The sequence below is a fragment of the Aptenodytes patagonicus genome, chromosome 9 (genome assembly GCF_965638725.1).
Source record: "Aptenodytes patagonicus chromosome 9, bAptPat1.pri.cur, whole genome shotgun sequence".
Lineage (NCBI taxonomy): Eukaryota > Metazoa > Chordata > Aves > Sphenisciformes > Spheniscidae > Aptenodytes > Aptenodytes patagonicus.
The window spans coordinates 20,221,731-20,247,192 of record NC_134957.1 but is presented as its reverse complement, the minus strand read 5'-3'; the positions used below and the strand labels follow the sequence as shown (position 1 = coordinate 20,247,192).

General features: G+C 46.5%; 1 protein-coding gene across 3 annotated transcripts in view; it reads left to right on the top strand.

The window, feature by feature from the left end:
* Positions 1–25,462, top strand: part of LOC143164587 (synaptotagmin-like protein 2) — a 41,695-nt gene that overhangs the window by 9,502 nt on the left and 6,731 nt on the right. For all 3 annotated transcript variants that reach the window (XM_076347362.1, XM_076347364.1, XM_076347363.1), the window contains exons 2-15: positions 4,096–4,673; positions 7,026–7,177; positions 12,214–12,307; positions 13,838–13,931; positions 14,105–14,198; positions 14,824–15,945; positions 17,282–17,380; positions 19,442–19,533; positions 19,987–20,088; positions 22,014–22,183; positions 23,003–23,105; positions 23,731–23,892; positions 24,629–24,707; positions 25,294–25,393. In XM_076347362.1, the coding sequence (XP_076203477.1) occupies positions 4,573–4,673; positions 7,026–7,177; positions 12,214–12,307; positions 13,838–13,931; positions 14,105–14,198; positions 14,824–15,945; positions 17,282–17,380; positions 19,442–19,533; positions 19,987–20,088; positions 22,014–22,183; positions 23,003–23,105; positions 23,731–23,892; positions 24,629–24,707; positions 25,294–25,393 (2,564 nt within the window). In that variant the 5' untranslated portion in view covers positions 4,096–4,572. The remainder of the gene's footprint in view (positions 1–4,095; positions 4,674–7,025; positions 7,178–12,213; positions 12,308–13,837; positions 13,932–14,104; positions 14,199–14,823; positions 15,946–17,281; positions 17,381–19,441; positions 19,534–19,986; positions 20,089–22,013; positions 22,184–23,002; positions 23,106–23,730; positions 23,893–24,628; positions 24,708–25,293; positions 25,394–25,462) is intronic.

The window sequence follows — 25,462 nt, the reverse complement described above, 5'->3', positions numbered from 1 at the left end:
TTTTTCCACCTAAACGCTGCTAAGCAGCTCTGTAGTAAGCTAGATGTGGGGCAGAGAAGGGTGTGAGGAATAATCGAAGCTCCCTGAGTAACACCTGGAATGAGCAAACAACAAACTTCCTTCCTCTGGAAGAGAAACTGTGGCTGTGACACAGGGCTGCAAAAGGAGCAACATGGAGTAGGTGAATGCAGAGTAATCCTTACTGGGTTTTCTAATAAAACGCTTGGGGATATCAAATGAAGCAAGCAAGTGCTGGGTCAAAACAAAACAAGGGCAGATACTTTTGTATTTAAAGCGTAGTGAGGCTGTGGGACTGTGGGGCTTTGAGAATATTGCAAATGCTTAAAATTAATGTGAGTGCAGAAAGTAATTAGAAAAGTCTGTGAAATGCAGAGACGTTGCTCCTGCTTCAGGGAGTCCCTGCCCTGTACCTTGCAGGAAGCTGGACACAGGACGGCTCACTGTACGCTCTCTAGCCCTGTGCTGTTAGCCCTTGTTGAAGATAAACTAGTGCGTTACAGGGACCTTCAGTCAAGCTGTGTATGGCCCTTCCTGTATTTTCAAACTGGACACTGAAAATCTGTTGGGAGACAAGATGCGCACATCCCAGGATGCTGTTTTAACAGAACAGGCCTCACTTCTCCACCCGTGCTTGGGCTCTGGGTTTGACAAGCTGCACAGTGGCGTAACACGCCATCACGGACCTTCTCCGGTGACCAGAGCATTTGCTTCTTCTTGAGGCAGGGGCCACAAGAAATCAAAAGCTATCACAGTTAAGAGATGCAGCCAGTTATGCCACATGATAGGTCATGCTTCTGCTTGTCTCCGCACCCACTCCACATACAGCATTTGTCAACATGGCTGGGTGTGCAAGTCGATCTCTGTGATGTTCTCTTCCCCAGAAAAACAGTAAGAGGGAAGAAAGTCCTTTGAAAGGCCAGTGTGCTCCTCTGCTCAGATTTACGGTCTTTCCTGTAGCCGTGATAATCCATTTTGCCCATCTGCTTTGTTGTGACAAGTGGCAGGACCCGGCAGGGCTGCTCGCCCTGCACTGGGGCATTGTGGTGCTGCAGCGCCTGAGAGCAACCTGAGTTTGCCCTGCACGGTTTGCACCAGTCTTTAAGCAGATGCTGCTAATTCGGACACAAACAATTCGCTCTTTCATGACTCTCCGTTTTGCTCCTGTTACCAGAGAGCAATCCTGACCTAGGAGGGGTCTCCCACCGGCAGGGAGGAAGGAGAGTGCAACTTCCTTTTTGCTTGTCACAGTTTGTCCAAAACCAGTTTACATCAGTGGGCTAATAAAGGTGCTTGCACTTAAGAGGTCCCAGTCTAGGGTAAAACCTCCCCCAGCACTGCCCGATGACTCCTATCGTTGCCCTTCAAACTTGCAAGGCTTTTGTGTTTCCCGTCCCTGCCGTCTGCAGAGGCGGCAAGGCGAGGGCTGGGCAGGACGCACAGAAAGTGGTCTGTGTGAGACCCACAGGGGTCCGGCCTTTCTTACGGATCTTTCGATTTCAGTGTTTGTACTGCATCATCCCTGAGGTCTCCGAACTGTTTGTTAACAAGGCTTTGAGAGGGGAGAGGATTATGTGCGATCCAACAAAGCAAATCAAAGCTGTGTGGTGCTGCTTAAGGAGTGTGAGTGTGAGCTCTAGGATTAAGTAATCTGGGGGAGCGGGCAATGGTTAGGTACAGCGCAGTGTGCCTGTCTGATAACATACTGTACATGTCAGATGATTTTTATCCTTAATCTATTGCGCTTGCAGACCCAAGTAAACAAATAACACAGTTCCCCTTGTCGCTGTGTACTGAGCGGTTAAAGGTGGGGTTCTCCTGTTTCAAGCCTCTGCAGCGGCCGAGACGCGCCAGCCTGGTGCACCCATCAGAGGCTGCAGTGGCTCAAGTCACAGCAGGGACAGCCCTGTAGCCGTGGCGCGTATGGAGATCGTTTCCCAGCCTTGTTTACTCCTGCAGGCCTGGGTCGATGGCTTTGCAGCTCCTGAGACTGCCAGCAAAACTTCCAGGTGGAGCGGTCTCCTGGACCAGCTCACTTTCCCACAGCGAGTGCATTAAGTGGTTTGATTTTTAACTATTTAAAACAAAAGAAGGAGTTGGCTGTTTGGTTTCTGTTAACCTTTTCCTTCTAAGGTAACTATTCCAGTAAGATAAAGCATTCTCAGGAAAAAAAATTTACAAAGGAGTAGCATTTATTCTTTTTCTAATTGACTACCATACTAATGAATAAATATGAGTCCGTGCTGCAAATGTTTTCTGAAGTACTTTCAGCCCACATGTCATGGGTTTGTTAAAAATAAATAAAAGTTCTAGAGAGGCAAATACTGTGAAAACTGTGTCCCTAGATACTTTTTTAAAAATAAAATCTGCCCCAGAAATTTCTGTAAATGTCTTCGTAGAAGTAGGATTGTACCTGAGAGCCAGAGAGAATAGATGGCTGGAACCAAGCATGGAAGAGCCATGCCAAGCTGGATGAGACGTAGGTTTAAACAGTAGACATTCATCAGGGCTTTTTATTACTGTTTCTGTTTTAACTATCTGGAGTGGTATCGATAGTTTCTCAGATGATAAAGCTATAATTGTAGTGTGACAAGCACAGCCGTACTTGCCTCAGAGAAATATGAAATGTTGTTTCCTTCCCTTCAAAAATTATTTTCAAATAATTACAGAGTTTTTATGACAGTGCCCATTCCTTTTACAAGCCTTTTTATGCAGTTCTGTGGTATTTCTTTGTAAGCGTTAAGGTCAGATGCCTATTCTTTCTTCTAACATGTTGTTACACCATTATGAAAAATGCAAATGTTTGGGAATGTATCATCCATAAAATAATGTAAATCTGTGAAATGATGTCAAACGAGCAAAGTTCAGCTGAAATAACTTGTGCTCGACTTTGGATATGCCAGCTGAAGGAAGAGGTGCACCGTGTCATGTGGAGACAGTCCAAAGAAGAGTGACAAAAATGATAAAGACCCCAGCTCTGAGGAACCTGAAGGAGCTGGGATTGGTTAATGTGGATGCTGAGGTGTAAAACCCTGTGAGGATGGCTGCAAAGGGAGCATGCCCGTGGCGGATAGGACGGGCTGACATCTACCAGGGAGATCTGGGGTAGGCAATAGGAAGAAGTTGCTTGCTGCCAGTTTGCTAAGCACTGAAATAGGTGGCCCCGGGGGGGCTGTGGTTGCCATCCTCAAAGGGGCAGATTAGACAGACAGAGAGTAGGGGTGATACGGGCCTTGAGGTTAGGGAATGGGCCTGATGACTTCAGATCATGCTTGCCATGAAAGCTGGGATTTATTCATTTTTAATGACCTGACTCCCAAGGCTGTGGCTTTGGGAGAAAAAGCCAGGTATGATGAAACCCACAGTCACCTGACGGGCTTGGAAACAGTGGAAAAATCCCATCTGGTGAGCTAGAAACTGCCTACATGGACACGAGCAGAACTCCGTCGGAGGTATGCCTTATTGCCCTCAAGTTGGCCAGAAGAGAGGAGAAGGAATAAAGTAGCAAAGCAACACATGATTTACTCTTCCTCCACGCCCTGCAGCCTCTGGCCATTTTTGTTGCCTGTTGAAACGTGAAGTGATCTGCACCCGTACTGTTTGAATAGCAAATATCAGTGCAGCATAAAGCAAAGTGCACACATATTAGAAAATGAGCAGCCTCTGGTATTTTATAGCATAACATGCAGCAATAACACTCGCAGTTTGCTGTTCTGTCATTTTCCGATTGCTTTACAAAGGCTGGCTGCTTATCCTCAGTCTCATTTAGCGCAGGAGGAAGTGAGGAACAGAAGAATGGAAGTAAAAAGCAAGCAAGCAAGCAGTTTGGTAATTTATATGCATATTTTGGTTGTAGCATGCTGAGTCAACTGTTTACCTGTTAGTAGGAAAGCGGCTAAAATAAAATGTTGTCTTGGTTAGGTTAATACCATGTGAGGAGCTGTAGGACAGGGAGGAAAGTAGGGCAGCTTGTTTTGGAACTTGTGCTGAAGAACAAATAAAAACCCCCAGTGTACACATTCGGTTACCATATGTTGTTCTTATCATAAAAGGCATCTCGGTGTTTTTTCTTTGCAGGGATGCTTGAACTCCATGGAGGCAGACTTCCCCGCTGAAGAAAGCGCATGCCAGAGGTGCTGGGTTGCTGTTGGTGAGATGAGCTTTCGTGCCTGCTGAGGCAGCTAAGGCGGGCGGCAAGCTCGCTCCTTCCCGCGGTCGCCTGTTTGATTGACGTTGGCTTCCAAATCGCTGCGACTGTGCCTGAAGAAAAGCGAAGGAGCATAATTTTGCTGAGAGAATTTTCCTGGCAGGGGAAGGCATGCAGTGCAGAGAAACGTGCCAGTGAAGAGCCTGGAAGTGCAAGTCCAGGTGCTATCGCAACTTCCACCCAAGCCATGCTGTTGTGAAGTCCTTTTTCTCCAGCCGCGTCTTGCTCAGTGCACCAGGGCGGGCTGCACAGGGGCTGCCCATGGCATTGCGGCAGTCTGGGCTGGATTAGTTCCTGGTGTGCCATTGCTTTAGCTGTCTGAAGAACTGAAGAAGATTGCAGGGAAGATGTTGGACTTGAGCTTCCTGACCGAGGAGGAGTATGAGAAGCTGATGAAGGTTCTGCAGAGAGATGCAGAGCTGAAGAAGAAGGATGGGGATCGCATCAGGTGAGAGAGCATGCAATAACAGCAGGACGTGACCTTCCCCTGGGGGGATTTTTTTACTTCTTTTAGAGAGGACTCTGTGTGTGTTGTGTGTGTGTGTGTGTGCGCGTGCAACAAGGAGAGATGCAGGCTGCAGCAGTGCTGTCCCTTCTTGCTCCGATCCTGACGGATCTTTTCATTTCACCTCCTGCATTCTCAGCCATCCTGCTGTCGCTGCTGTCCTCTCTCTGCAGGATTGCAGGGCTGGACTCTCCCTTTGAGTTAATCTTCAGCCCTCAGAGACGCCAAGGGAGATCATCCCTTTCGTGCTCTGGGGAGGAAGATGCTGATTTCTCGATGTCAGAGGTCTGAGCAGGGGAGTAGCTGCTACCTTGTTTTCCTCACTCCGTAGCAGATAAATCCTGTAGAGTGTTTTAAAATAAGACTTTACATCCCCATCTCTGCTTTGTGTCCCTCCGGTGCTCTTTGTATATGCAGCATCCATCGTGTAGGCAGAGGGGCAGTGAAAGGCTACATGATCTGCCAAAGGTTTGCGGGGAGCCATTTCAGAGCCAGGAATCGCTCTCAGTTCAGCTCACTTGCCACTGGCCATCCTGGAGCTCAGGTCTGGTTGATCGGGATTGCTTGTTGCTGCTGTCACTTTTTAAATGCCAGCCATTAGACCATCTGGGTTGACAGTATGCACCAGGCTCAGGAAGCTGGCACCAAACTCTCCGCGGCAAGAAATTAGTAGTTCAGTGAGTATGGATGGCACTGTGCCAGTTTACCCCTGTTAAGGATGTGAGTCTTCGACTTGCTGTTGAGCCAAAAAAGAGTAAGCCCCGTGTAGGAGGGATGCTCAAGGCTTGAAGCGGGAGTGGGTAGCTTTGCAGCAGGCTCCGGGGAGCCTACGTGCCCTGGCCTCTGCTCGGGGATGAGAGCTGGGGAAAAAGAACTGGTGGTGGCATGCAAACAGCTTGGACTTGAGGTGTGCGTGTCTGCATGCACTTACATCTCCTTTGAATTGAAACAAGGTTTTAAAAAGGTTTTCTCTTTTTTTTCTTCTTTTTCTGAAATGCAGTAAAATTTCTGCTCTGCAGTGGAGGTTTGGGGAAAAGAGTGTTTGGATTATTTCAGTTTTGTTTCACTTCTCTTTGGAAGCTGTTGCACAGAAGGCTTTCATTTGGGAGCGAAGTGAGTTGGATCCTGACCGGGGTGGTGCCAAGTGCCCCTTGCTGTCAGCACGGCTACATGCAGTAAGACCTTTGGTGCAAGCGTGGACACGTTTGGCTCCAACACAACCTGCCTGCTGGGCGAAATGAAGTCAAGGGCATTACACTGATCTGGTGTCAACAAGATTAAAAATATGTTCCTACACCTCCTCTGGCCCGGCACCTCGAGACCCTCATGGGGACAGATGCAGCCCCGATCTAGATGGGAGCTGTGCAGCTTGCTGGCTGTCAGTCCTGCTGGGCCCCCCCAGCACTGCCTGCAGAGGCTTGAGCCCCGTTATCCCATACCTGCTCCCTTCTGGCCTTTAGGCAGCCAAATGTGACCCTTCAAGGCTCCACGGTTATCTGGGGTTTTGCCCCCTCTTCCAGCTGAGAATTGGACTGAGGTGGTAGTTTCCTCTGGCCTCTCGGGTCTCGCAGGGACCCTGAATTGTGGTGAGCTGTGGGAGGCAGTGCCAGCTGAAAGGCAGCTAATTCAGCAAGCTGTGCTATAAAAACAAAATAACTGGAGGAGGGTTAAAAGCACAGGCTAGCAAACAGAGCGCTGACGGGTTTAGGTGCCAAAAACCAGCCCTGGGTGTGCCCGAGTGAGGTACAGTAGGAGAAGCTGTGCTCAGGAAGGAGAGCTAACTGTTTGAGTGCCAAAATTGGCATGGCAGGAGGAGCAGGGAGAGGAGCAGTGTCTGGGGAGAATGCTGCAGGGACAGGGTGCTCCCCTAAATAACATGATTTATTTCCATGGTTTGCATCAGATTTGATCCAAAAGGCTTTGCCGCTCATAAAGAGATTAATAGACAAATAAAATGGAGAAGTGCAAGACCTGCAAACAGCCACATCCCTTCCCAGACCTTCAGGGCTGCAAAGCCAATGGACAAATCTCCTTGCCAGGTGACTCTGATTTGGATTTGTAAAATTTGGAAGAGGTGAAGGCCTGTGTTTACAAGGTGCTGTTCCCATTTCAGATAAAGAACAAATCAGCTTTTGTTTTAATGCTGGTTTGGCCCTTGTGATTGCAGAGAGTAATCTCTGGATCCTTCGTAGTATCAGACAGGTGAACCGTACGGACAATTATTATGAAGGTAGCTCAGGGGAAGTCGAAACCTTGGAGATCTTTTTGGTGCATAATGTTCTCGTTGACTTTCAGGCGGATACAAGGCTCCATCAAGGATGAAAAGAAGAAGAAGTTTGTGACAGGTGAATGGTTTTCAGAAGTGAAGGCAAAACGGTTTCAGGAAGACTTAGAGGGGCCGGATCTACTTCGGGCATCGATTAGAAGGAAAAAGGGCAAACTAGAAAGTAAGTATGCTAGTGTGCATCTTAAGAAAACAAATTGATGGACCAGAAAAAAGTGGTCAAGTACGGGAGTCTCCCTGTACTGAGAGCCTTTTGGGGGCCAGCCTTTGTGTGGTGAGAAGGGGATTCTCAGCTAAGCTTTCAGTACTAGAAAAAAATACCTGATTATCAAAATCAGGGCCCAAAGAAAAAATTACAGTGCAGCAGAGAACTAAGGCAAAAGCTGTTTACCAGCTACGTGCAGTAAATGCCTTTTCACCGCTTCAGCTTCTTTCTTCCAAAATGTCTGTTTGTCAGAGGTCACTGGTATCATTTCTTGCCGTAGAAGCAACAAGGGAAAGGGGTGATGTAGGGCAATTTCTGGCATCAAACTGATATGTGTGGATCAAACAGCCCCCACAATTCCTAGAGTGGTCTGACAAAAACAGACAGCTGGCTGCTTTCGCAGGCCTCTGGGGTGGTGGGGTTCGTCACATCTCTGCAAAGGGATGGGGTGCCTCTCTTCTCCTGGCAAGTATTTGCCCACTGTAAGAGGGGAATGTTGGTCCATGCCTAGCATTTTATATGGGAATAATTCCAAGGCACAATGTGGTTTTCAAAGTAAAAAGGGCTTTGGGGCCAAGTCTGAATGGTACCCAGGCTGCTACGCCATAGCAAGGGTATGTCTGGGACCATGTGCTAATTCGAAGCAAATGTATTGCGTGTTGCTTGACATGCAGATGAACTCTCATGGTGGTATGTAAAACAGATCAAATCAGATTTATCAGCTCAGGGCAGAGAAGAGAAAAGATCAGCACCGTGTAAAACAAGCAGGACTGTGTTTTGAGACCAAATGTAACCAGCCTGGAGCTGGCACTTCGCGCTGAGCATTTGTGCAAAGCAGAACTGGGGATGATTCACATCCAGTCCTCAACATGAAGACAGGCCAACCGACTCCGCAGCAGGACTGTGGGACTGCAGCCCAGTCTCACAGAACCTCCTTGATTATTTGTCAGGGTGGGTAGTCACAGATACTCCGACATGGCTGTTGAGTTACTGGCTGCTGCTGCTCGGGGGAAGCCACAGCCCTGATAGACAGCTCTAAGCAACGTCTACCACGGTCCCTAATGTAAGGACCCTATAACTGGGCTCTGTTCTTTTGCAATAAAGGCTACTCATAGATAAAGGGTTATCTTCCATCTGTCCAAAACTCAAATGTCATCTCCACCAGTTCAGCTCTCTTTCCTGGGCCCAGCTGCCCATTCCTGCTGTGGGGTGGCAGCAATATAGATCACTCCTTTGTTTGGTGGGCGTCATTGGCCAGGATATCTCTGTAACATTAATTGCCTGGGGTTAGTATACCCCTCTTAGCTCCACATTACTTAGACACATTCTCAAAGCTAAACACTGGCTAGGGACTTCACTAACTGAGCGCCTCATTTTCTTTTTGCTTTTTACTTATCCTTGACAGCTCTCATAACTTAGCATGGGTTCGTTGGAGCCTCTGATGGAGAACTGGCCCATGATATTTCATATGAAGTTCCTTTTATCCTTGGTATTAAGGATTCATGATGTCATTAAATTTACTATTTTATCATCCCTCCGGAATGCTAAAACATATAAAACCTTTTCCAGCTTGACAGAGTTGCTTGGCCATTTCTGCAGAGCATGTTCTGCTTTTTGAGGATGTGCATTTGTGCTTGCACTCTCTTTGCATGAAGAGACAGACGCTTCAGCAGCCCCTCTGCTGGGGCCCAGGTCAGAGGAATGCTCTGTCATCTGCAGCCCAGCTAGTAGCCAGCAATGAATTGGATTCGTCTGCCTTTTGCCTTGCCGGGGGCATCAGCACCCTTAGCTTGCAGCCCATTTCAGAAAAGCAAAATTTGAAGTGCTGTTGGGTTTAGATTTAACTTTTACTGGTAATGTGCACGTATGAGATGTGGTCTCAGGTTATCATCTAAAATAATCCCCTTTATTAATATAGCAGTAACATGCAAGTTATGTCTTTGCACGTGCATTACTTGACTAATGCTGTTTTAAGAAGGAAGAAGCAAATGTTATGAAATTACTACAGTAATTATGTTTAGATTTAGCCCTCTATTTCTTTTTCAACTTTTTTTCTTCCCTTTCTTTCTCTTTTTCTATTCTCAGACTTATTTTGGTAAAGCATGGGTATAACGTGACTTTATTCCTTCCTCTTACTTTTCCCACTGCCATTTTACAGCACTGATTGAGGATCAGGATTCTGCAGCTTATATTTTCACCTTGCTGTTGCCTGTTGCGTGCTCAGCTCCTGCAGTGGTTACTGTATAGATTGCCTCCCTTCACACGTGAGGGCAAGCACTTCTCTCACTGACTTGTCAGCAAGAGTATTGCACCCGTGAGAGCAGCGCTTGGCCCATCAGGGAACAAGGATCAGGCCCCTTTACAAACGGTTTGGCCTTGGCCGTACAGCTCACGTCCAATCTGCGGTAGATGAGATAAGGGCCTTTGCTTGCCATCTTGACACCTCTTTTTCTTCTCCTGGAAAGATCAGTCATTCACCTTCTGTCAGCTTTCAAGGGGATGAAAGGGTGTGTGTTCATTTAGCCCAATCAATGTAACATGTTCATGACTCCAGGGCTGTTAATCCTCATTTAGGTCTTTGATGACTGTGTTAGGGAGCGAAATGAGAAAATTCCTGCATGGAAAAGCCCGGCTGAGATGATTGCTGGCATTCCCTTTGCATGGTAAATGGGCTGAGGAGGGGTGGAAATTCGTGCCTGCACAGGAAAATGCCCAGTGGCCTTTTCTGGAGGAGGGTTTTAACCTTCAGAACGGAGGGTTGTGTGGATCCCTAAGGGTCTTCACAGTTGGTATTGATTATAATAGAAAACACTAGTAATCGGCAGTAATATAAATCTATAAAATGGATAGATACGCTATATTTAAACTACAGCCTGCAGAGCAGCACAGATGGATGAATTTGGTGATAACTTCCCCTTGAGCTTGTGTGCAATGGATGAGAGCTAAAAATCTAGGTCTAGGAGAGAGACCATTTTATGCACCCGCTGAGGCAAGTCAGCCCCGATGGCACGGTTAGCTGTGCTTTCCCCAGGCGTTGAGTGTCTTCCTGTTAGAGTGATAGGAAATGAGTAAAGCAGCTGAAGTGTTAGAGCAGGAGTGGCTGTATACATATATATATATAAATATATGTATGGACAAGTTAAACTGGTCAGGCCACTACTAATTTCTGTTGGAATTTGCTTTTTATTCTGTCTCATCCTAAAGTTAGCAGGGACATTTTGCTTGTCTTGATGGATTATAATGTACTAATAACCTATTTGTTTGTGGTTATAGAAGCCAGGTATAGCTGTGTCAGTGGCTGAGCCATTTTGAAGGGCAGTGATTTGGATGGGAGGAAGCAAACACCTCCTGCTGCCTCTGCCAGCCTGGAGGGGGGAGCTCTGTCTGAGGGGGAAGTGTCAGTGAAAAGCAAGTATGATGCAATGCCTTTGGAAGTGGAAGTGAGGTGAGAAATGAATGCAGTCGTCGGTTGTCAAGGTCTTTTCAACCATGACAGGCAGAGGGAAAACGTGGGAGCTCTGCGTTTGGTTCCTCTACTTCCAGAGCAGCTACCTGCTGGCATCTCCCTCCCTTGGGTCTGGGGCAGAAGAGGAGGACATGGCTCACCGTATAAATAAACACTCCTCAGCGTGCCTTCTCATGCCTGCACATGACGTGGCCCGTACGTGCCACCGGCCATGTCACAGCTTGTCTCTCCTGAAATGATGTTCAGTGATGCTTTTTGCACATCAGCGTTTACATGGACAAAACACAGTCCCTCTCCCAGAAACGTGCTCTCTAAAACTGGCTCGTTCTTACACAACCAGACTCTGTCTTCCAGCAGGAGCGACTCTCCGACTTCCCACTGCTGCGGAAACCACGGGGCCACCCGGCTGCCATCTCATGCGTGTGCCACACGCGTGGTCCTAATGCAGACAGCCCCGAGCAATGCCTGCCATGGTCCCCTGCACCGCAGGGCCAGGTGCTGGGCAGGGAGGAAGAGTTGGGACTGCAGCATTTTTCTCCATGGGGATGCACAGGCAAGGGGTAGTGAAACTCCATCTTGGGATATCCCTGTTATCTGTGGCCTGACTGTGCTGATGCTGGATGGCACCACACAGACAGCACCAGCGTGACTTTGGTATCACAGCCCGTCCGTAGGACTGATCTGCTCTTGGGCTTAGTGCAGTTTTCTAACCAGATAACAAGCGAGGCTATGTTATTTAATGTCACATCTGAATCCTTTGAGCCTCTGATTCTGTTGTACTGTGTAATGAAATATATCCTAAAGAGATTTGGCAGTTTTTGTAACAGGTAGATTTACTCTTTTTAAAATAGACCTAGCTGCATGTGAATAAATATGTGCAGATCTTGTTGACCAGACTAAGCTTAGTTTTGCATCGCTGTTTCAGAGTTTAATCCTTTTGGTTTTGCAGTAGCAAGAAAGCCTGTTTGCCAGCAAAATGTCTAATGCAACTTTATACACTGGCAGGCTGCTGTAAAGGTTACCGTCTTCTATTGTTTTTTCTTTAGGGTCTTTGAGAGCTTAGAAGACATAGCTGAGCCTTGTGCCAGTAAAAATAACAGGGATCTCCTCATTAACTGTATTGGCCTCCTCCTTTGTTTGCCAAGATTGGATGACTTTGAGTCAAAACAGGAAATGGCTGAATTTAAATCCTGGAATGGATTAACTTTATTGACAGCCACGGCAGTGTCCTGTGAAGGCTTCCAGTGATGCGACAGCTCCTGGCATTAGGCAGCTCGCTTTGGCCTCTCGGATCCATGGGGTCTGGAGGTGCCTTTGCTGCGTGGGGAGCGCGGGTGACACTGCCCCAGGGCCTCCCCCTGTCTGCAGGGGCAGCAGGCAGAGCCCCCCGTCAGCCATCTCCTGTTAAATCCACAGGGTTTGCGCTGTGGGACTCATTTAACAAGCCTTTTCTTTCCCCAAATAAAACACACTGACCATTACAAGTTTAAATAAATGTCATTTCTCGATTGTCTCTGTTATATTACAGATGAGGCCAACGAGCACATCCGGATGGGTCTGGAAAGCAGCACTGCCCCGAGTCCTGCCTTCCCCAAGCACGCTGCTGGCGCAGGAGAGGAGAGGTAACCGCCGCTGCTCGTGCAATGCTCTGGCTGCTGCTCTTGCTTCTAATGAAAATTGAATGCTACCCATAAAATCCTGGTCTTTAACTGAGTTTCCAAGACTGTATAAATAATAGGTTATATAGGATACTTTTGAAATCCTTTTTCCAGGAATTGTCAGAATATCAATCCTCCCCTACTAACTAAGTGCTAATGTGCTTAACCCAGAAAGGTCTTTTCCTGCATGATTTGATAAGGGGTCAGTAAAATGGAAGCTGTCTCTAATGTCAGGATATTCTGGTTAGTTTTTCAAAGCAATTATGGTTTTGTTTAATTTTTGCCACGGAGCAACACTAACAAAATGAACTGTTTGAGGAAACTGCTCATTTCCTGCTGGTGCCAACCACTGTGTCCAGAGCTCGGCACTCTCCATCAAGGCTTGGTAGGATTTCACGTTGTGCTGACTGAGCAGAAACACCCACTAAAAGCACTCCAACGAGCAAATCAGTGACCTCGCTCAATATTCGTGGACTGTGGAGAAGCCATTAAAATATTCACGTATTCATTTATTGTTGCTCCCATCTCATTTGCATTTTTTTGTCAGCAGAATGAGAAATCATTCTTCACAGGTGGCAGTTGCTCCAGTTAAATATTAAATATGGGCCTTGACACTTCCAAACCTCTTGCAGCTGATCATTGGGTGTTGCTTAATGAAGAGTCCAGAGTCAACAAGCCCGAGATGCTCCTGCTTTACCAGCACAGCAATGGTCCTAATGGGGGTTTTTTGGGTTGATTAAATCCTGAAAAGCTTGCTTTGTTTTTCTCATTCAACCCTAAGCACAAAGCATTGTCATCTGAAATCTCACCAGCTTGATTGCTGTTCTCCATCTAGAGAGCAGCCACCACTAGACACTCCCAAAGACAGTAGAAACGGTCAAGTAAACTGCCTGTGATATGTGTTTCTTCCATTTATTTACCAGGCAGTTAGTAATTAACTTACATTCCAAGCATGAAGACTTATATCCTCTACTATAGTTTTGCCCTAACTATTGTTGTCATAATCATTGCTGTAGTTTCTAAATCCTCCATCAATCTGGTTATGCCTTTGGCCTGGAACTGGGAGGGGTGGCCTGTTCCTTCCTGGGCCATAGCATGGAAATGCATCTCCCTCCTGCATGGCTCCTGGGCTCTTCTGGCACTGCTGCTTCCTGTGTTTTTCCCTACGGTTTTCTCCCAGAAGGGGAAAGTCTGAATAAACCTAGAGGTTGACACCATTGTTTTTATTGAGCAAGTTCTGTACTGACTGCAGCGCGACACTTGTCTTTACTCCCAGTTCAGGCCATTTAACATGTTCCCCAGTCCTTCCAAGCAGTAATGGAGAAAATAAATGAAGGCACCAGCTCTGGGCAGCCTCATATTGGGCTGGGTCAGTAGGTAAAAGTGGCAAAGGAGCTGAACAGAACTGAGTTGAAGTTGAAAACTGCCTGATCACCCTACCAGGCACATCACTACCACTGATCTCCTTGCTCAGACGTTTCTCCTCTCCCACAGATCCAGCACACCTGCTCTTGATACCACAGAGGAGTGTAAAATCTTGCCAAAACCGAAGCCAAGACTTCCTGTCCCACTGTCTGCATCACACAAGGTAGTATAGGCACAGCCTCTGCACTTGTTTCGTTATTCCTTGGACCTTCGCACAGTCTGTACCTACTGGCAGGGGCTCCACAGACTGCCTGCCCTGGTGTCTGTGCTCAAATAAAATACATTTTTCCAGTCTTGCCAGTTTATATACACTGATAGGGTTTGTTTTCCATTCAGAGATCCAGTATACCCGATGTCTCTTCCTCAGAGAGTGACACTGGAAGAAGTCCATTTGTGGCTGCAACAAACAGCTTGCATTTGTCTAGAAAAGGTAAGGTTTTTGTTCAGTGAGCCATTGGCGTTTTTGCTATTCAACATTAAACACCAAGAGACAAGATGCTTTTTTGTGTGCGTACAAATGAATAACAAAGAGTATTTCTTACCTTGGCATGTAGGAGTGGGCTGCCAACATTTGTATGAATTATGCCCAAGGCAGCAGAGACCAAGAAAAAAAAATCCAATGACTAAAACTTCTCCTGGCTCTCAGTACATTTTAAACAGAGTGTGGCTCACAACTCCTTAACCCACAGATCCAAGTTACCTTCTCTTTCCTGCCTTGAATGTATAGTGTATTTTTGGCACATAGCAAATAGCCAGTAGGAAAGCTGTCAAACTGAAAACAAAGCTGCAAACAAATCCCCAACTCACAGGAACAATTTAGAGCTCAGTGGATTTTTTTCTATGCCCTGTTGCAGAGAGAAGGGCTGGGGTTTTCAGGGCTTCCTTCACATGGAAGGAGGCTTGCTAGAGTCTCAAAAGTGGGGAAGAATTAGGAACATATTGGTGGTTTCTGGAAACTCCCTCTGGCTTCCCTTTGAGAAGCTGCAGCCCAGACCTTTCAGGGAAATACGATGCGATGTGGTGGGACAGGCTGTGAGCATTTGTTGTCGTTGTAGGTCATGGATTACCTCCATTGCCCACCAAGCTTTCAGAGGATGCTGTGCCTCAGCCCAGCAGTGCAGCTGGAGGAGATGCTGTCGATGGGGCCACTAGCACCACAGTGGGGGCAAAAACTCCACCCGAGGAAGCTTATGCTCACAGCAAGATACCAGTTAAGAGGAAACCAAGCAGAACTTTCCCCAGATCCGAGCAGTTTGTGAATCATGTGGGGCCAGCAGAGAACAGCCTCGCAAATAGAAAGCTGCTGTCAAGCCCCAAACCACTGACCGCAGAGGGGGAAAGCAGCCAGGCTGTGAAGCAAAGCGTGAACTATACAATCTCATCAATGAGTAACAAAGAGGAGGATATCGGCTTCGATCGTGAACACTTCAAGAACTTGAAGAACTTCTGGGAGAAGGGAGCAGACTCTGTGACAGCGGGAAATGTGCCGGAGGACCTGAGCTGGGTGGAGGCAGACGGTAGGCAGTTCAAGCTGTGCCGCTCACTGTCTGTGCAGTCTGGGCAAGGCCAGAACAGCGAAGAAAAACCTGTCGTCTTCACCAAAACAAGAACACCCTACAAAAGGACAATAACCTTGTCTTCTAGCGAGGAAGAACCAAGCTATGTAGCCCCTGCAAGGAAGGGCTCGGTTTCCGTCATTCCTAGATCCACGTACGCCAAGAGCAAAGGCGGCCTGGTTACAAGAAATAACTCACTGAGTGAAAGCAATGGAAAGCTGCTGGTGCCAGAGGAAGAAAAGGTGGCACAGCGCTGCTCCAAGAAATCCAGATTGCCTGTGCGAGCGCCTTCCATCAAAATCGAGTCACCTACCAAAGAAGTGTCTGGCAGCATGTTTGAGCCAGAGACGCCTACAGACGAGTTTGTCGTGGCAGAAGAGTGCAAGCACGCAGCGAATTCCCTGGCGAGCAGGGTGCAGATACTGATCGAGCCTGTGCTTTCAGATGGCGAAAACGATGATGAGAAAGAGGAAAGATCTGCTTTGGGCACTCATGACAACATGGAAATAAATGGAGAGCCACCTGAGGAAAAAACGTGTGAGGCTTCAGACAAGCAAACACCCGGTGAACCAGCCAGAGAGAGAGAAGCCGTTCAGGGAACGGACTCGGCTGTTTACTCAGGTACTGAGGGCTGTAACCGCACCCTGTGAAATCCCAATAGAGAGTCATCCCTAAGCCTGTTTTCTTCCCTAGCCCTTCTGCATTTTGCACATTTTCTTCATTTGTCCATTTATCCTATATTGCAATTTGTGCAGAATTAGCATGTGCGGAATGTGTTTAGCAAACAGCTGTGGAAACAAATCTTGTGTAGCACGGTGCAAGTGTAAAAGGGGGCAATGCCATGTTCCCTTGCCTTCCTCCCCTCTACCAGCCCTCATGCCTTACCTGCAAGCACCTCAGCTCGGGACAGCCCTCCATTTCTTTAGCACTACCTACAACAGGTCACAGGAACTCACTTGATTTCACTCACTGGGAAGACTGTACTTTCTTCAAATGTGGGGCTGGAGGAATTCTTTGTGGTGGTAGAGATAAGTCTGACACAAATAGAAGAAATAAAGTGTGAAGCAAATTGTTTAATAAATACATGGGCTGTTAGGCTACCTTGATATAGGCACTGGCTGTCAGCGTTTAAATGACATTTTGGGTCTTTTGAGAATCCACAAGTGAATTTGGATATTAAACTGCAACCAAAGTGGACTGAACAAGGAGTCTGGTCTTTCTGGGTTCTGATACCATCTTCTCAGCCATGATGGTGTCAATAGTATCACCACTTTATCGGTCTCTCTCTGGGTTTGACGGGCTCTTGTAGTGACTGTTAATATGAGCAAAAGTTATTGTTAATTGCAATTCCTTTTACATGTGGGCTCTGATTGCCCACAGCTCTGCTGTCTACCAAGCAAAGATCTAGGAAGAGAGGCTCGCTATCCTCTTTTTCCAAATTTCCTGTCCTCGTGTACCTCTGTAAGACCTATTTGAGAGGATTTTCCATAGACTCATCTGATTTTGATTTTTAACTGTATCATTTCTTGGCTTATTTCCTACCTCTTATAACATTTCTATGAAAATCCTGAGTTGCACTTCAGGTAAACATAAATACTTCCTTTCTATACCAGATCATTCTTACATTTCTCAGGTTTTATGCCTTATTATTACGTTCATTTCAGGATCATATTAGCAGATGGCTGTGTTTCACTGGAAGCTCTTTGGAAGTGCTGGTCTGTTTTAGGGACTGGGTTAATCTAGTGTTTACATTTCCCATCATAGCGTGAAGAGTTTTTCTCAGGGAGAGACATTAAAGCACACTGGTGATTTGAAAGCAGCCCTGTGTAATGTAACTGCAATGTGCTCTAAGCAGAGCGAACAAGCCAGGAGAGACACACACACGCGTGCTTGTTGACACACTGCCCATTTGTGTGTGTTTATTTACCATGTTGATTTGGCTTTTCATGTATTCCAGAGGAAGATGGGGATCATTCACCTACCGCTCGGGCATTGGCCCAAGCAAATAGCATTAATCTTGCAAAGAGCATGGTGAACATTTACACAACCACAGAGAGTGAGTAACATCTTTCTTTCTCCTTTTTGGTTTACATTCCCTGAAGGTAAATGTATTATGCCCGAGTTCTGCATCCCTGGTGCTTCTGTGCATGTACCAGGCAAGGAAAATGACATATTGTTTCATCATCAAATTAGAGAGCTTACAGTGCCTAAAATTTAATTCAGAGCCAGGAAATTGCAGCTAGATTGATGGCATGTTACTCAGTGTCTTCAGCAAAAAACACAAGGGATTCAAAGGGTTGGCAAGAAGCTTGTACCCGTCTCTCCTCTTCCCCCACCGAGTACTGTGGGAACTGCATGGCAGCCTGCGCAGCGGATTAATCGGAGGTGCCAGAGCTGGCATCCAGCATGCGAGTCACGCCGCAGACTCCTGTCATACGCTTACTGGGCTTGCAGTGCTCAGCCTGGGCCTCTCACCTCACCCAGAGCAGACCCCATTTGCTGGCCTGGTCTCCTCAGCTACCAGCTGGGACATACTTTATGGTGGCAGTTTCTCCCTGAGAAACCAAGACAAGCTAAGGAGAAGGTAACCAAGAAAGCAGCAGCAGGCCTGAAGAGGCCCATGGCCAAGAAACCTGTCTCTGCCACCAAGAAGCCCAAGAAAGCAGCAGCGGAGGAAGGGGGCCTGAAGGAAGGCAGTGGCAGCCTCTGTGGCTGAGAAAGCAAATAAAAGTCCCCAAAAGGTGAAAACTGGCAAGCCCAAGAGGACAGCTAAGAGCTTGCCTAAAACCAAAGTGATAAGGCCAAGGCTGCCAGGACTGAGGTGAGAAGGCTGGGAAGGCAATGCCCGAGGAAGGGTAAAGCCGCTTAGAGGAAACGATCAAGCCTGTTTAAGTAAGCCCGGCCCCTGGTTATGAGAGGGAGGAGAGTCCCCTTTGGGGCTCTGTCGAAGGCAGCCTGCGGGTGGGACGCGCCGCATGGCCCTGTGACTGTGCCCACCCCGTCTGGTAGCCTCATGCCAAGTGCATGCCCCGTCGTATGGTGCAGCAACATATGTCATACAGCACAGTGGCTCGAAGCTTCAGGTCCCACATGCATTGCCGTTCAGTGTCGCGGTCTTCACACAGATGGCCGAGATTTTAGCCTCCCCTTATTAAAGTTTATTTAGAGCCACAAACTTCATCTTCAGAAACCCTCCTCTACAGAGTTACACTTACTTATTTGCCATATAACAAGTAGTCTGTGGAGAGGGCTAGATTTAATGCTTTGCTCATGTTTGGAAATAAAAATAGTAAATATCAAATGCATGGTAAATCATATAAAAGGTAAATCATATAAAAGGAAAATGCCAAAGAAGCTCTTGGGCATTTTGAGCACTGAAGAATGTATCATCATGGCTAACATGCTAAACAAGTGTGTATATGTGCATGCATGTTTATGCACATATATCTTCTAAAAAACAAGTTCTTCTGGGATGAAGATAGTCATCTTCAAGGGAGTTATTGAGAAAAGATAAAGATAGAACAAATAGGTTTTATTTAGACATTTAAGCAGTCCAGTAACCATCCTTCTAAGTTGAGATGAAGCTTTCTGACTTTTTTCTTTTAGATATCAGGCTATTGTCCACTTCTTTGTCTAGCAGAGTATTTGAGAGGTGTATGCAATGGTGAAATTATAGGTATAAATATTTTACAGCTCTTTTGTACAGGGCAATATGCTACAAGATGAAAATGTGAGCATGTTTGGTTTCTTTGACAAGGAGGCAGATCTGTATGGTTTTAGTCTAAATTAAATCTACACAGAGAAAGTGGTGCAAACAAGATGATACACATCCTTAGGTTAATAAGTGAATTAAATTAGCCACTAGAGGGAGTTTGCACACTCCCACACATTGAACGAAAACACATTGAAAATAGCTTTAAGATATTAGCTAGCAGTTTTTGTCTTGGGGAGGGTCAGCTTCAATGGCAGACAACACAGATGAGGCAAGTGGGTGGTACTCCAGTGCCTCCCACAAGCTTTTCCTCCTTCCTTGTGCCCTTAAACAAAAATGTGACTTTCTTATATTTTCCTGACTGTGACAAGATATCTTGATGCCTTTTTTTGTTTGCACCTACAGCATACAATAAACCTCATTTGATACCCCATCAGTTTCTTGAACCTGAAAGAGTCAAAGAGCTGAGCAGATCCTCTCCTCTCCTGTTGTCTGAGGTAGGCTAGATGCCAGAAATGGCTGGAATAATGTTCACAGCATCCCCTGATGAGATGAGAATGTTTCTCCTGAACACCGACAGTACTTGGGTTAGAGCATACCTTGATTATGTCATAAATAAATGAGAAAAGCCTTAAGAAAAAAAAAACCAAAACCGAGACCAGCCCTTCTATCCTGGAGGAGTTCTAGTGTTTCCCTCTGTCTCAAACCACACTGTTCTGTGCCCTTCCCAAGAGCCCAGGCGGTTGCATGCAGCTCTGTTTGGAGGCAGTTAATGATGACGTTCGCTGCCGGTCAGAGGGAATGCCTCTGGGGAGACTCCCTGCGCTCTCCTCCACTCTCCTAACCTGATCGCTGCTTAATGGGACTCTGCTGAGCTATTGGTTTTTCTCTGTAGTGTTGCAAAGCGCTCATACGGCAGAGCTTAAAGATGCTTGTTATTTTCTGAGCAGACTGAATCAGACACGGCTTCGGAAATCAGCTTCCAGTTTAACAAGCACAAAAAGACGCCTAGCATTGGCAGCCACTCGTCCGACATGGCATCTGTCTCCTCGGTAGGTATTTAACACGTACATCTTGCTAGATAGGGTTTCTCAGTCGGATGCGGTGACACTGCATTTAGGCTGATACTGATGATGTGGCCTCCGGAGTATCCTGTTGGTTTCTGCATGGTACGTTATTAAAAGAATGGTGGTGGTTAATTACTTACTTGCGCTAAAGGAGTGTCTCCAGGTACCATCTCAAATGAGAGACCCACTGGATCATTATTAGACAAATTCACAGTAAGCGATAGCCCCCCTTCTGAAGCGCGGGTGCTCTGAAGCCTGGCAGTGTGCAGGAGAGAGGGGTGGCCTTTTTCTGGGTGGGGAAATGAGGCACACAGCTATTATGTGACATCTTTGTGGTCCAGCTCCGAGAGAGCTGGGACTGCAGACGGGTGCCCTCTGCAAGCTCATCCTTCACTTTATCAGCAAATTCGAGGGAACTCGGACAGCAAAAGCGTGATGTAGAGCTTCAACTTCTAAGGAAAGCTGAAAAGAGCTGAGTGTGTTTAGTTGAGCATTTTTAAAAGATTCCTTCAAGACTGTTTTGTGGGGTCTGCTTAGAGGTGCTTGAATTTGCTGTATTACTGCTATAGGTATCTCCAAGGTGTATATGTGAGATTTAAAGAGTATATGTGAAGCAAAGCTGGTAGGGAGAGGTCATGAATGTAGATAAATATGTTAAAAAAACCCTTGAACTTTGGGGCACGTGAGTCCTCCTTCTAGTCTGGAGAGTCTGGGAGCCATAAATGAGCCTTTTGTGTCCACATCACACAGGTATTCTTGAAAATCTCACTCAGGATTCTCTGCTGGGGTGAGTATCCTGATGGATGGTAAATGCAGCCCCAAGGACTGAGAGGAGATGTTTAGCAGGCTCTTGTAGGTTATAATAGGATGACATTCAGAACCAAAGGAAGTAGGGGAAGACAGAGAAGAATTGGGTTAATTACTAGGAAAGTGTTTTGATAAATGTTCATGACTGTACCACAGAAAAGTGCCAAGAGGGTTAATTATTTGCTTTGTAAATGACATTAGCTTTTATGTTATCCCGTCAGGAATCATGAGTGATTGGTGCAATAGAAAACTCTCTCATCTTTCTGGAGCTGTGTTTTGTTTCTGCTTCATCACTTTCTACCAGTGAAAGACAAAGCCTTGAAAAAAGAACCCCAAGGCCTATGGGCAAATGCAGTTTGTTCTGGGAAAGCAAGTGACTCCTGGGTGCCTAGCTCCCGAATTATACCTGCAGAAACGTCATTTTGCTGTGCCTTTGTGGCAAGTAGATGCACACAGGCTGTCTGTGGTGGGACAGTGGCTCTTCAGGACAGGGGTTATATCTATTTCTGTTTTGTACAGCTCCATGCACGTTGTGAGCAAGCAACAAGATAGTAATAGTTTTTCCTATATTTATATTCTGATACGGTTCTTACTAGCCTATTTTAAAAATTGATTGACAATTGTGTGACTATATCTACCAGAAACGATAAGTTTATATACAGATAGTTCAAGTTCTCTCAATGTATTTCTTTCTTAGTGATGAGACTGGGTCAGGGTAGCAGCTGTTTGTACTATAGGCATAGGGAAAGGGAAGAGATTTGTGTGGCCCCTCAGTAATATTTGACTCCGTTTCCCAAAGTTTTGGGATTTAGGGGTGAAAAATCTTCTGCATTTATTGAGCATTCAGGAGAATAGCGCTTCTAAGTCCTGATCTAGGATAACACATCCTTGTGAGACCCTTATTCGGGTTCCCCAACCCGTGCTTGTTTGAGCACAGCTGCAGATGTGTACCATCGCTGTGTCAAGGACACAATACTACACAAGGGCAGAAATTGCATGTTATTTCTCTGGGAATGCACTTTCCAGACTATCATCTTTGTCCAGAAACCAGGTCAGGAGGGTGCCTGTTGCATTGGCACTGACCTTGCTCTTCCAACTGGCAGGTGAGTGGCAGTGTGCTCAGTGTCTACAGCGGCGATTTTGGGAGTGTGGATGCCCAAGGTACTGTGGAGTTTGCTCTAGACTATGACGAGAAGAACCGGGAGTTCCAGGTTCATGTGTCCCAGTGCAAGGACTTGGCTGTCGTGGATGAGAAGAAAGGCAGATCTGACCCGTGAGTGATGCTTTGGTGCCTCGTGACTTCTACATTGCTGAATTTTGTGTTCTGGAGGATTTCTTTTTCTTACGTTTTCTCTTTTTAAATATCGTGGTTTCTTCCTTCCTTCAGACTTCTGGTGCATGCTTACTGCTGGGACTTTCCTAGCTGATGGTTCTGGAGCCATTGGCATCAGTAAATATGTTGCCACAGACTTAAATTTGAACAGATTGAGGAAGCTTTGATCACTACAAAGACAGTTCCTGTTATCACTGGACTGTGTTCTCTCTGCGTCCATGTGAACCTTGATCTCCCCATGGTGAATACACTTTGGTAATAACTCCGGTGATGTAGACACATATCTATATGAAAAGGAAGTCCGTAAAGAAGTGCTGTTAGGGGCACAATGGTAGTTGTACAGAGGTTAGTGATCTCTAGTTTGAAAGATGATGAAAATGAGCTTGGATTTGAACCTTGAGAGAGAGACTTAAAGACTTTCCACCTCTTTCCTCCTCTCTAATTTCACCCTGATTTTGAATGCACAGAGATGCTATAGTTATGGGCATTTCAGAAAATGGATATATGGCCTTGCTGGCTTCCCATATTACCTAGACAGCTGCCTGTTCTGAATGTTGGTGGCATCCACCCATCTCCAGTGAGATTTATAACTTCACGTGCAAGCCAAGTTAATATCCTAGCAGGTCTCTTAATTAGTTCTGCCTTCAAAGAGTCAACTCCAGGTCTTTTGTTTGCATGTCACCGTTCACAAGTGTTGCCCGCTTATTAGAGCTTGGTGATAAGGAACAATATCCAGATAGAGTTTGTTTTCATTTCCAGGTATGTTAAAACTTACCTGCTCCCAGACAAAGCTAGAATGGGTAAGAGGAAAACTTCAGTGAAGAAGAGGACAGTGAATCCCATTTACAACGAGGTGTTACGGGTAAGAACAAATACATGCTCTGAAAACCTGTGTTGTAGCAGGCACCCGTACCACGTCAGGTCTGGAAAGATCCTGCCTTCTTGGCCAGGCTTCTTCGCCTGCCTCCCGCCAGCGCTGCATGGCTCTTCCCCTGGGTTTCTCTGCACCCATCTGTGTGGCACCCAAGATTTGTCTGTCAAAACCGCACAGTGATCTTTGGATGAGATAGGGACCTGCAGCCTGTGCTGTCTCCAGCCAGAGCAAGGGGTGTTCCTTCCTTCTCTGGCGCATAGTCACGAGGCGTGGGACTACTAAGGAAGGTCTTCATGATGTGATCTTACTCATCAAAGCATAGAGGATTATTTAACAATGCCCAGGCCTGTCTTAATAATTCTTGAAAGAATATTGGTTTTGCCCTGTGATGAACGGAGCGCTAGGTTTCCCTGTGCTCAGCAGAAAAGCTTTGTCAGGGTAGTAGTATTGCTGCACGACAAAAAAAGAGCTGTTCGGAGCGAGGCCAGTCCATTAGTGCATGTGTGGAGGGGGTTTGAGTGTCTCAGAGCTTATTCAAGCTTTGAGTAGTTTTCCGGTTGTGAAAGAACCAGAAGAAAAATTTGAACAACCTGACTTCTCTTTCTTCCTCTAGTATAAAATAGAGAAAATGGTATTGCTGATCCAAAAATTAAATCTCTCTGTTTGGCACAACGATCCACTGGGACGTAACAGTTTCTTGGGAGAGATCGAAGTAGACTTGGCCAGCTGGGACTGGAGCAACAGGAAACTCAACTGGTACCCGCTGAAGCCCAGAGTAAGTGTGTCTCAGCTGCGGTCCTGCTTCCTGGCTCAACCCTGAAGCCTTTAGGATGGCAGAAGTCCTTCCTGACTCCTCTGAGGTCTTTGGGTGGTGTGGTGGAGCAGAACAACCTGAATTTGTACCTAGGGAAGTGCAGTAAAACACCCACAAACCCTGGATGCATTAGTGCAGTGTTCAGTGCTCTGAACACAGGCCTTCTCGGGTCTTATTTGGTGACTGATCTGTAGGGACACTTTGATAAATGTGATCTGACACTAATCAACAGAAACTCTGACGTGACTTTGCCTCTCTCTCTACTCACATAAAGATCATCCCTTAAAAATAGACAGCAGAGTACTAGGTGATGCGATTGAACATGCCTTGAGAGGTAAATATTCAGGTGCCACTTTTTGTAAAGCCTGTGCAGCTTCCTGCATGCTTCTGGGTTCAGAGGTCTGATTTGAGATCCCTTTTCAGAAAATAAAGGACATTTGTCTTTAAGAACTAAGACGCTTAATTATGTCCAGCTGGACAGGTCTGGAAGGGCAGCCTTGCTCTGAATCCTCAGGCTTTTGGTTCCGAGGGACTGAGTTTGAGAACAAAGCCACAAAGAAAGGAGCTGCCCTGAGAATGGGCTGCCCCAGCCGTGCAAAATCAGAATTTGTCCATTTGTGCCCCTCCATTGAACTCAAAAGCTGTTTGCCTTGCTATGTTTACACAATCCCTCATTTAGTCAATCTTTCTGTTTCAGAGCCTTTCTGCTGTTAACGGTGTAGATCATCGAGGAGTGATGAATTTGTCTATTAAGTATGTCCCTCCAGGAAGCCTAGGTAAAATGTGTTTCATGCATTAAGAAGTATTGCCCGTATGTAGACATGCAACTTGCAATCTGTTTAAGGGCTGGTTAAAGAGTAATCTCATTAGAGCAAGATCTTAAAGATCAGCACAGAGGCACAACTAGCAGTGCTTGATAGCACTATCTGCAGCCTACATCTGATTTTCACATCTGGATTTATTGGGAAAGTGTTGGGGGGAGAGGAAGGGCTCAACAACCTCAAACTCATCAGCTGTTACAAGCGCTGTGGGCACTGTAGGGTGCTGTGATGTGGTAGCAGCAACACACAGCCCCTCTTACAGTGGGGCAGGCAGAAGGTTGGGTTTGCCCAGCAGTTCCTTCTCCTTTCCTGTTTGAAAGCACCACCAGCGCATTGTGTCAGGAGCCCTCTGCAGCTACAAGTGTGACGGGGCTGGTAGCAGCGCTGTGGCACCCAGGCAGAGGGGTGCAGAGCTCACAAGGGAGTGAGTATGCAGAGAAGTCACGTTGCTGCTCCCTCAGGTCCCTGGAGAGGAAGCCTGTCATTTTGCTAGCTATTATAAGGACTGGCACGACAGTTTTTCTCTTCTCCGAAATGGCAGGTCCCAAGAATCCTCCCTCTGGCGAAGTTCACATTTGGGTCAAAGACGTCAAGGACCTGCTGCAGTTGCGTCCTTCTGGAGTTGACTCCTTTGTGAAATGGTAAGTGCATGAGCATGGTATTGGCTTTGATCCTGGGTCGGTGCCTCCACAGGGCGCTATGTTTTCTTC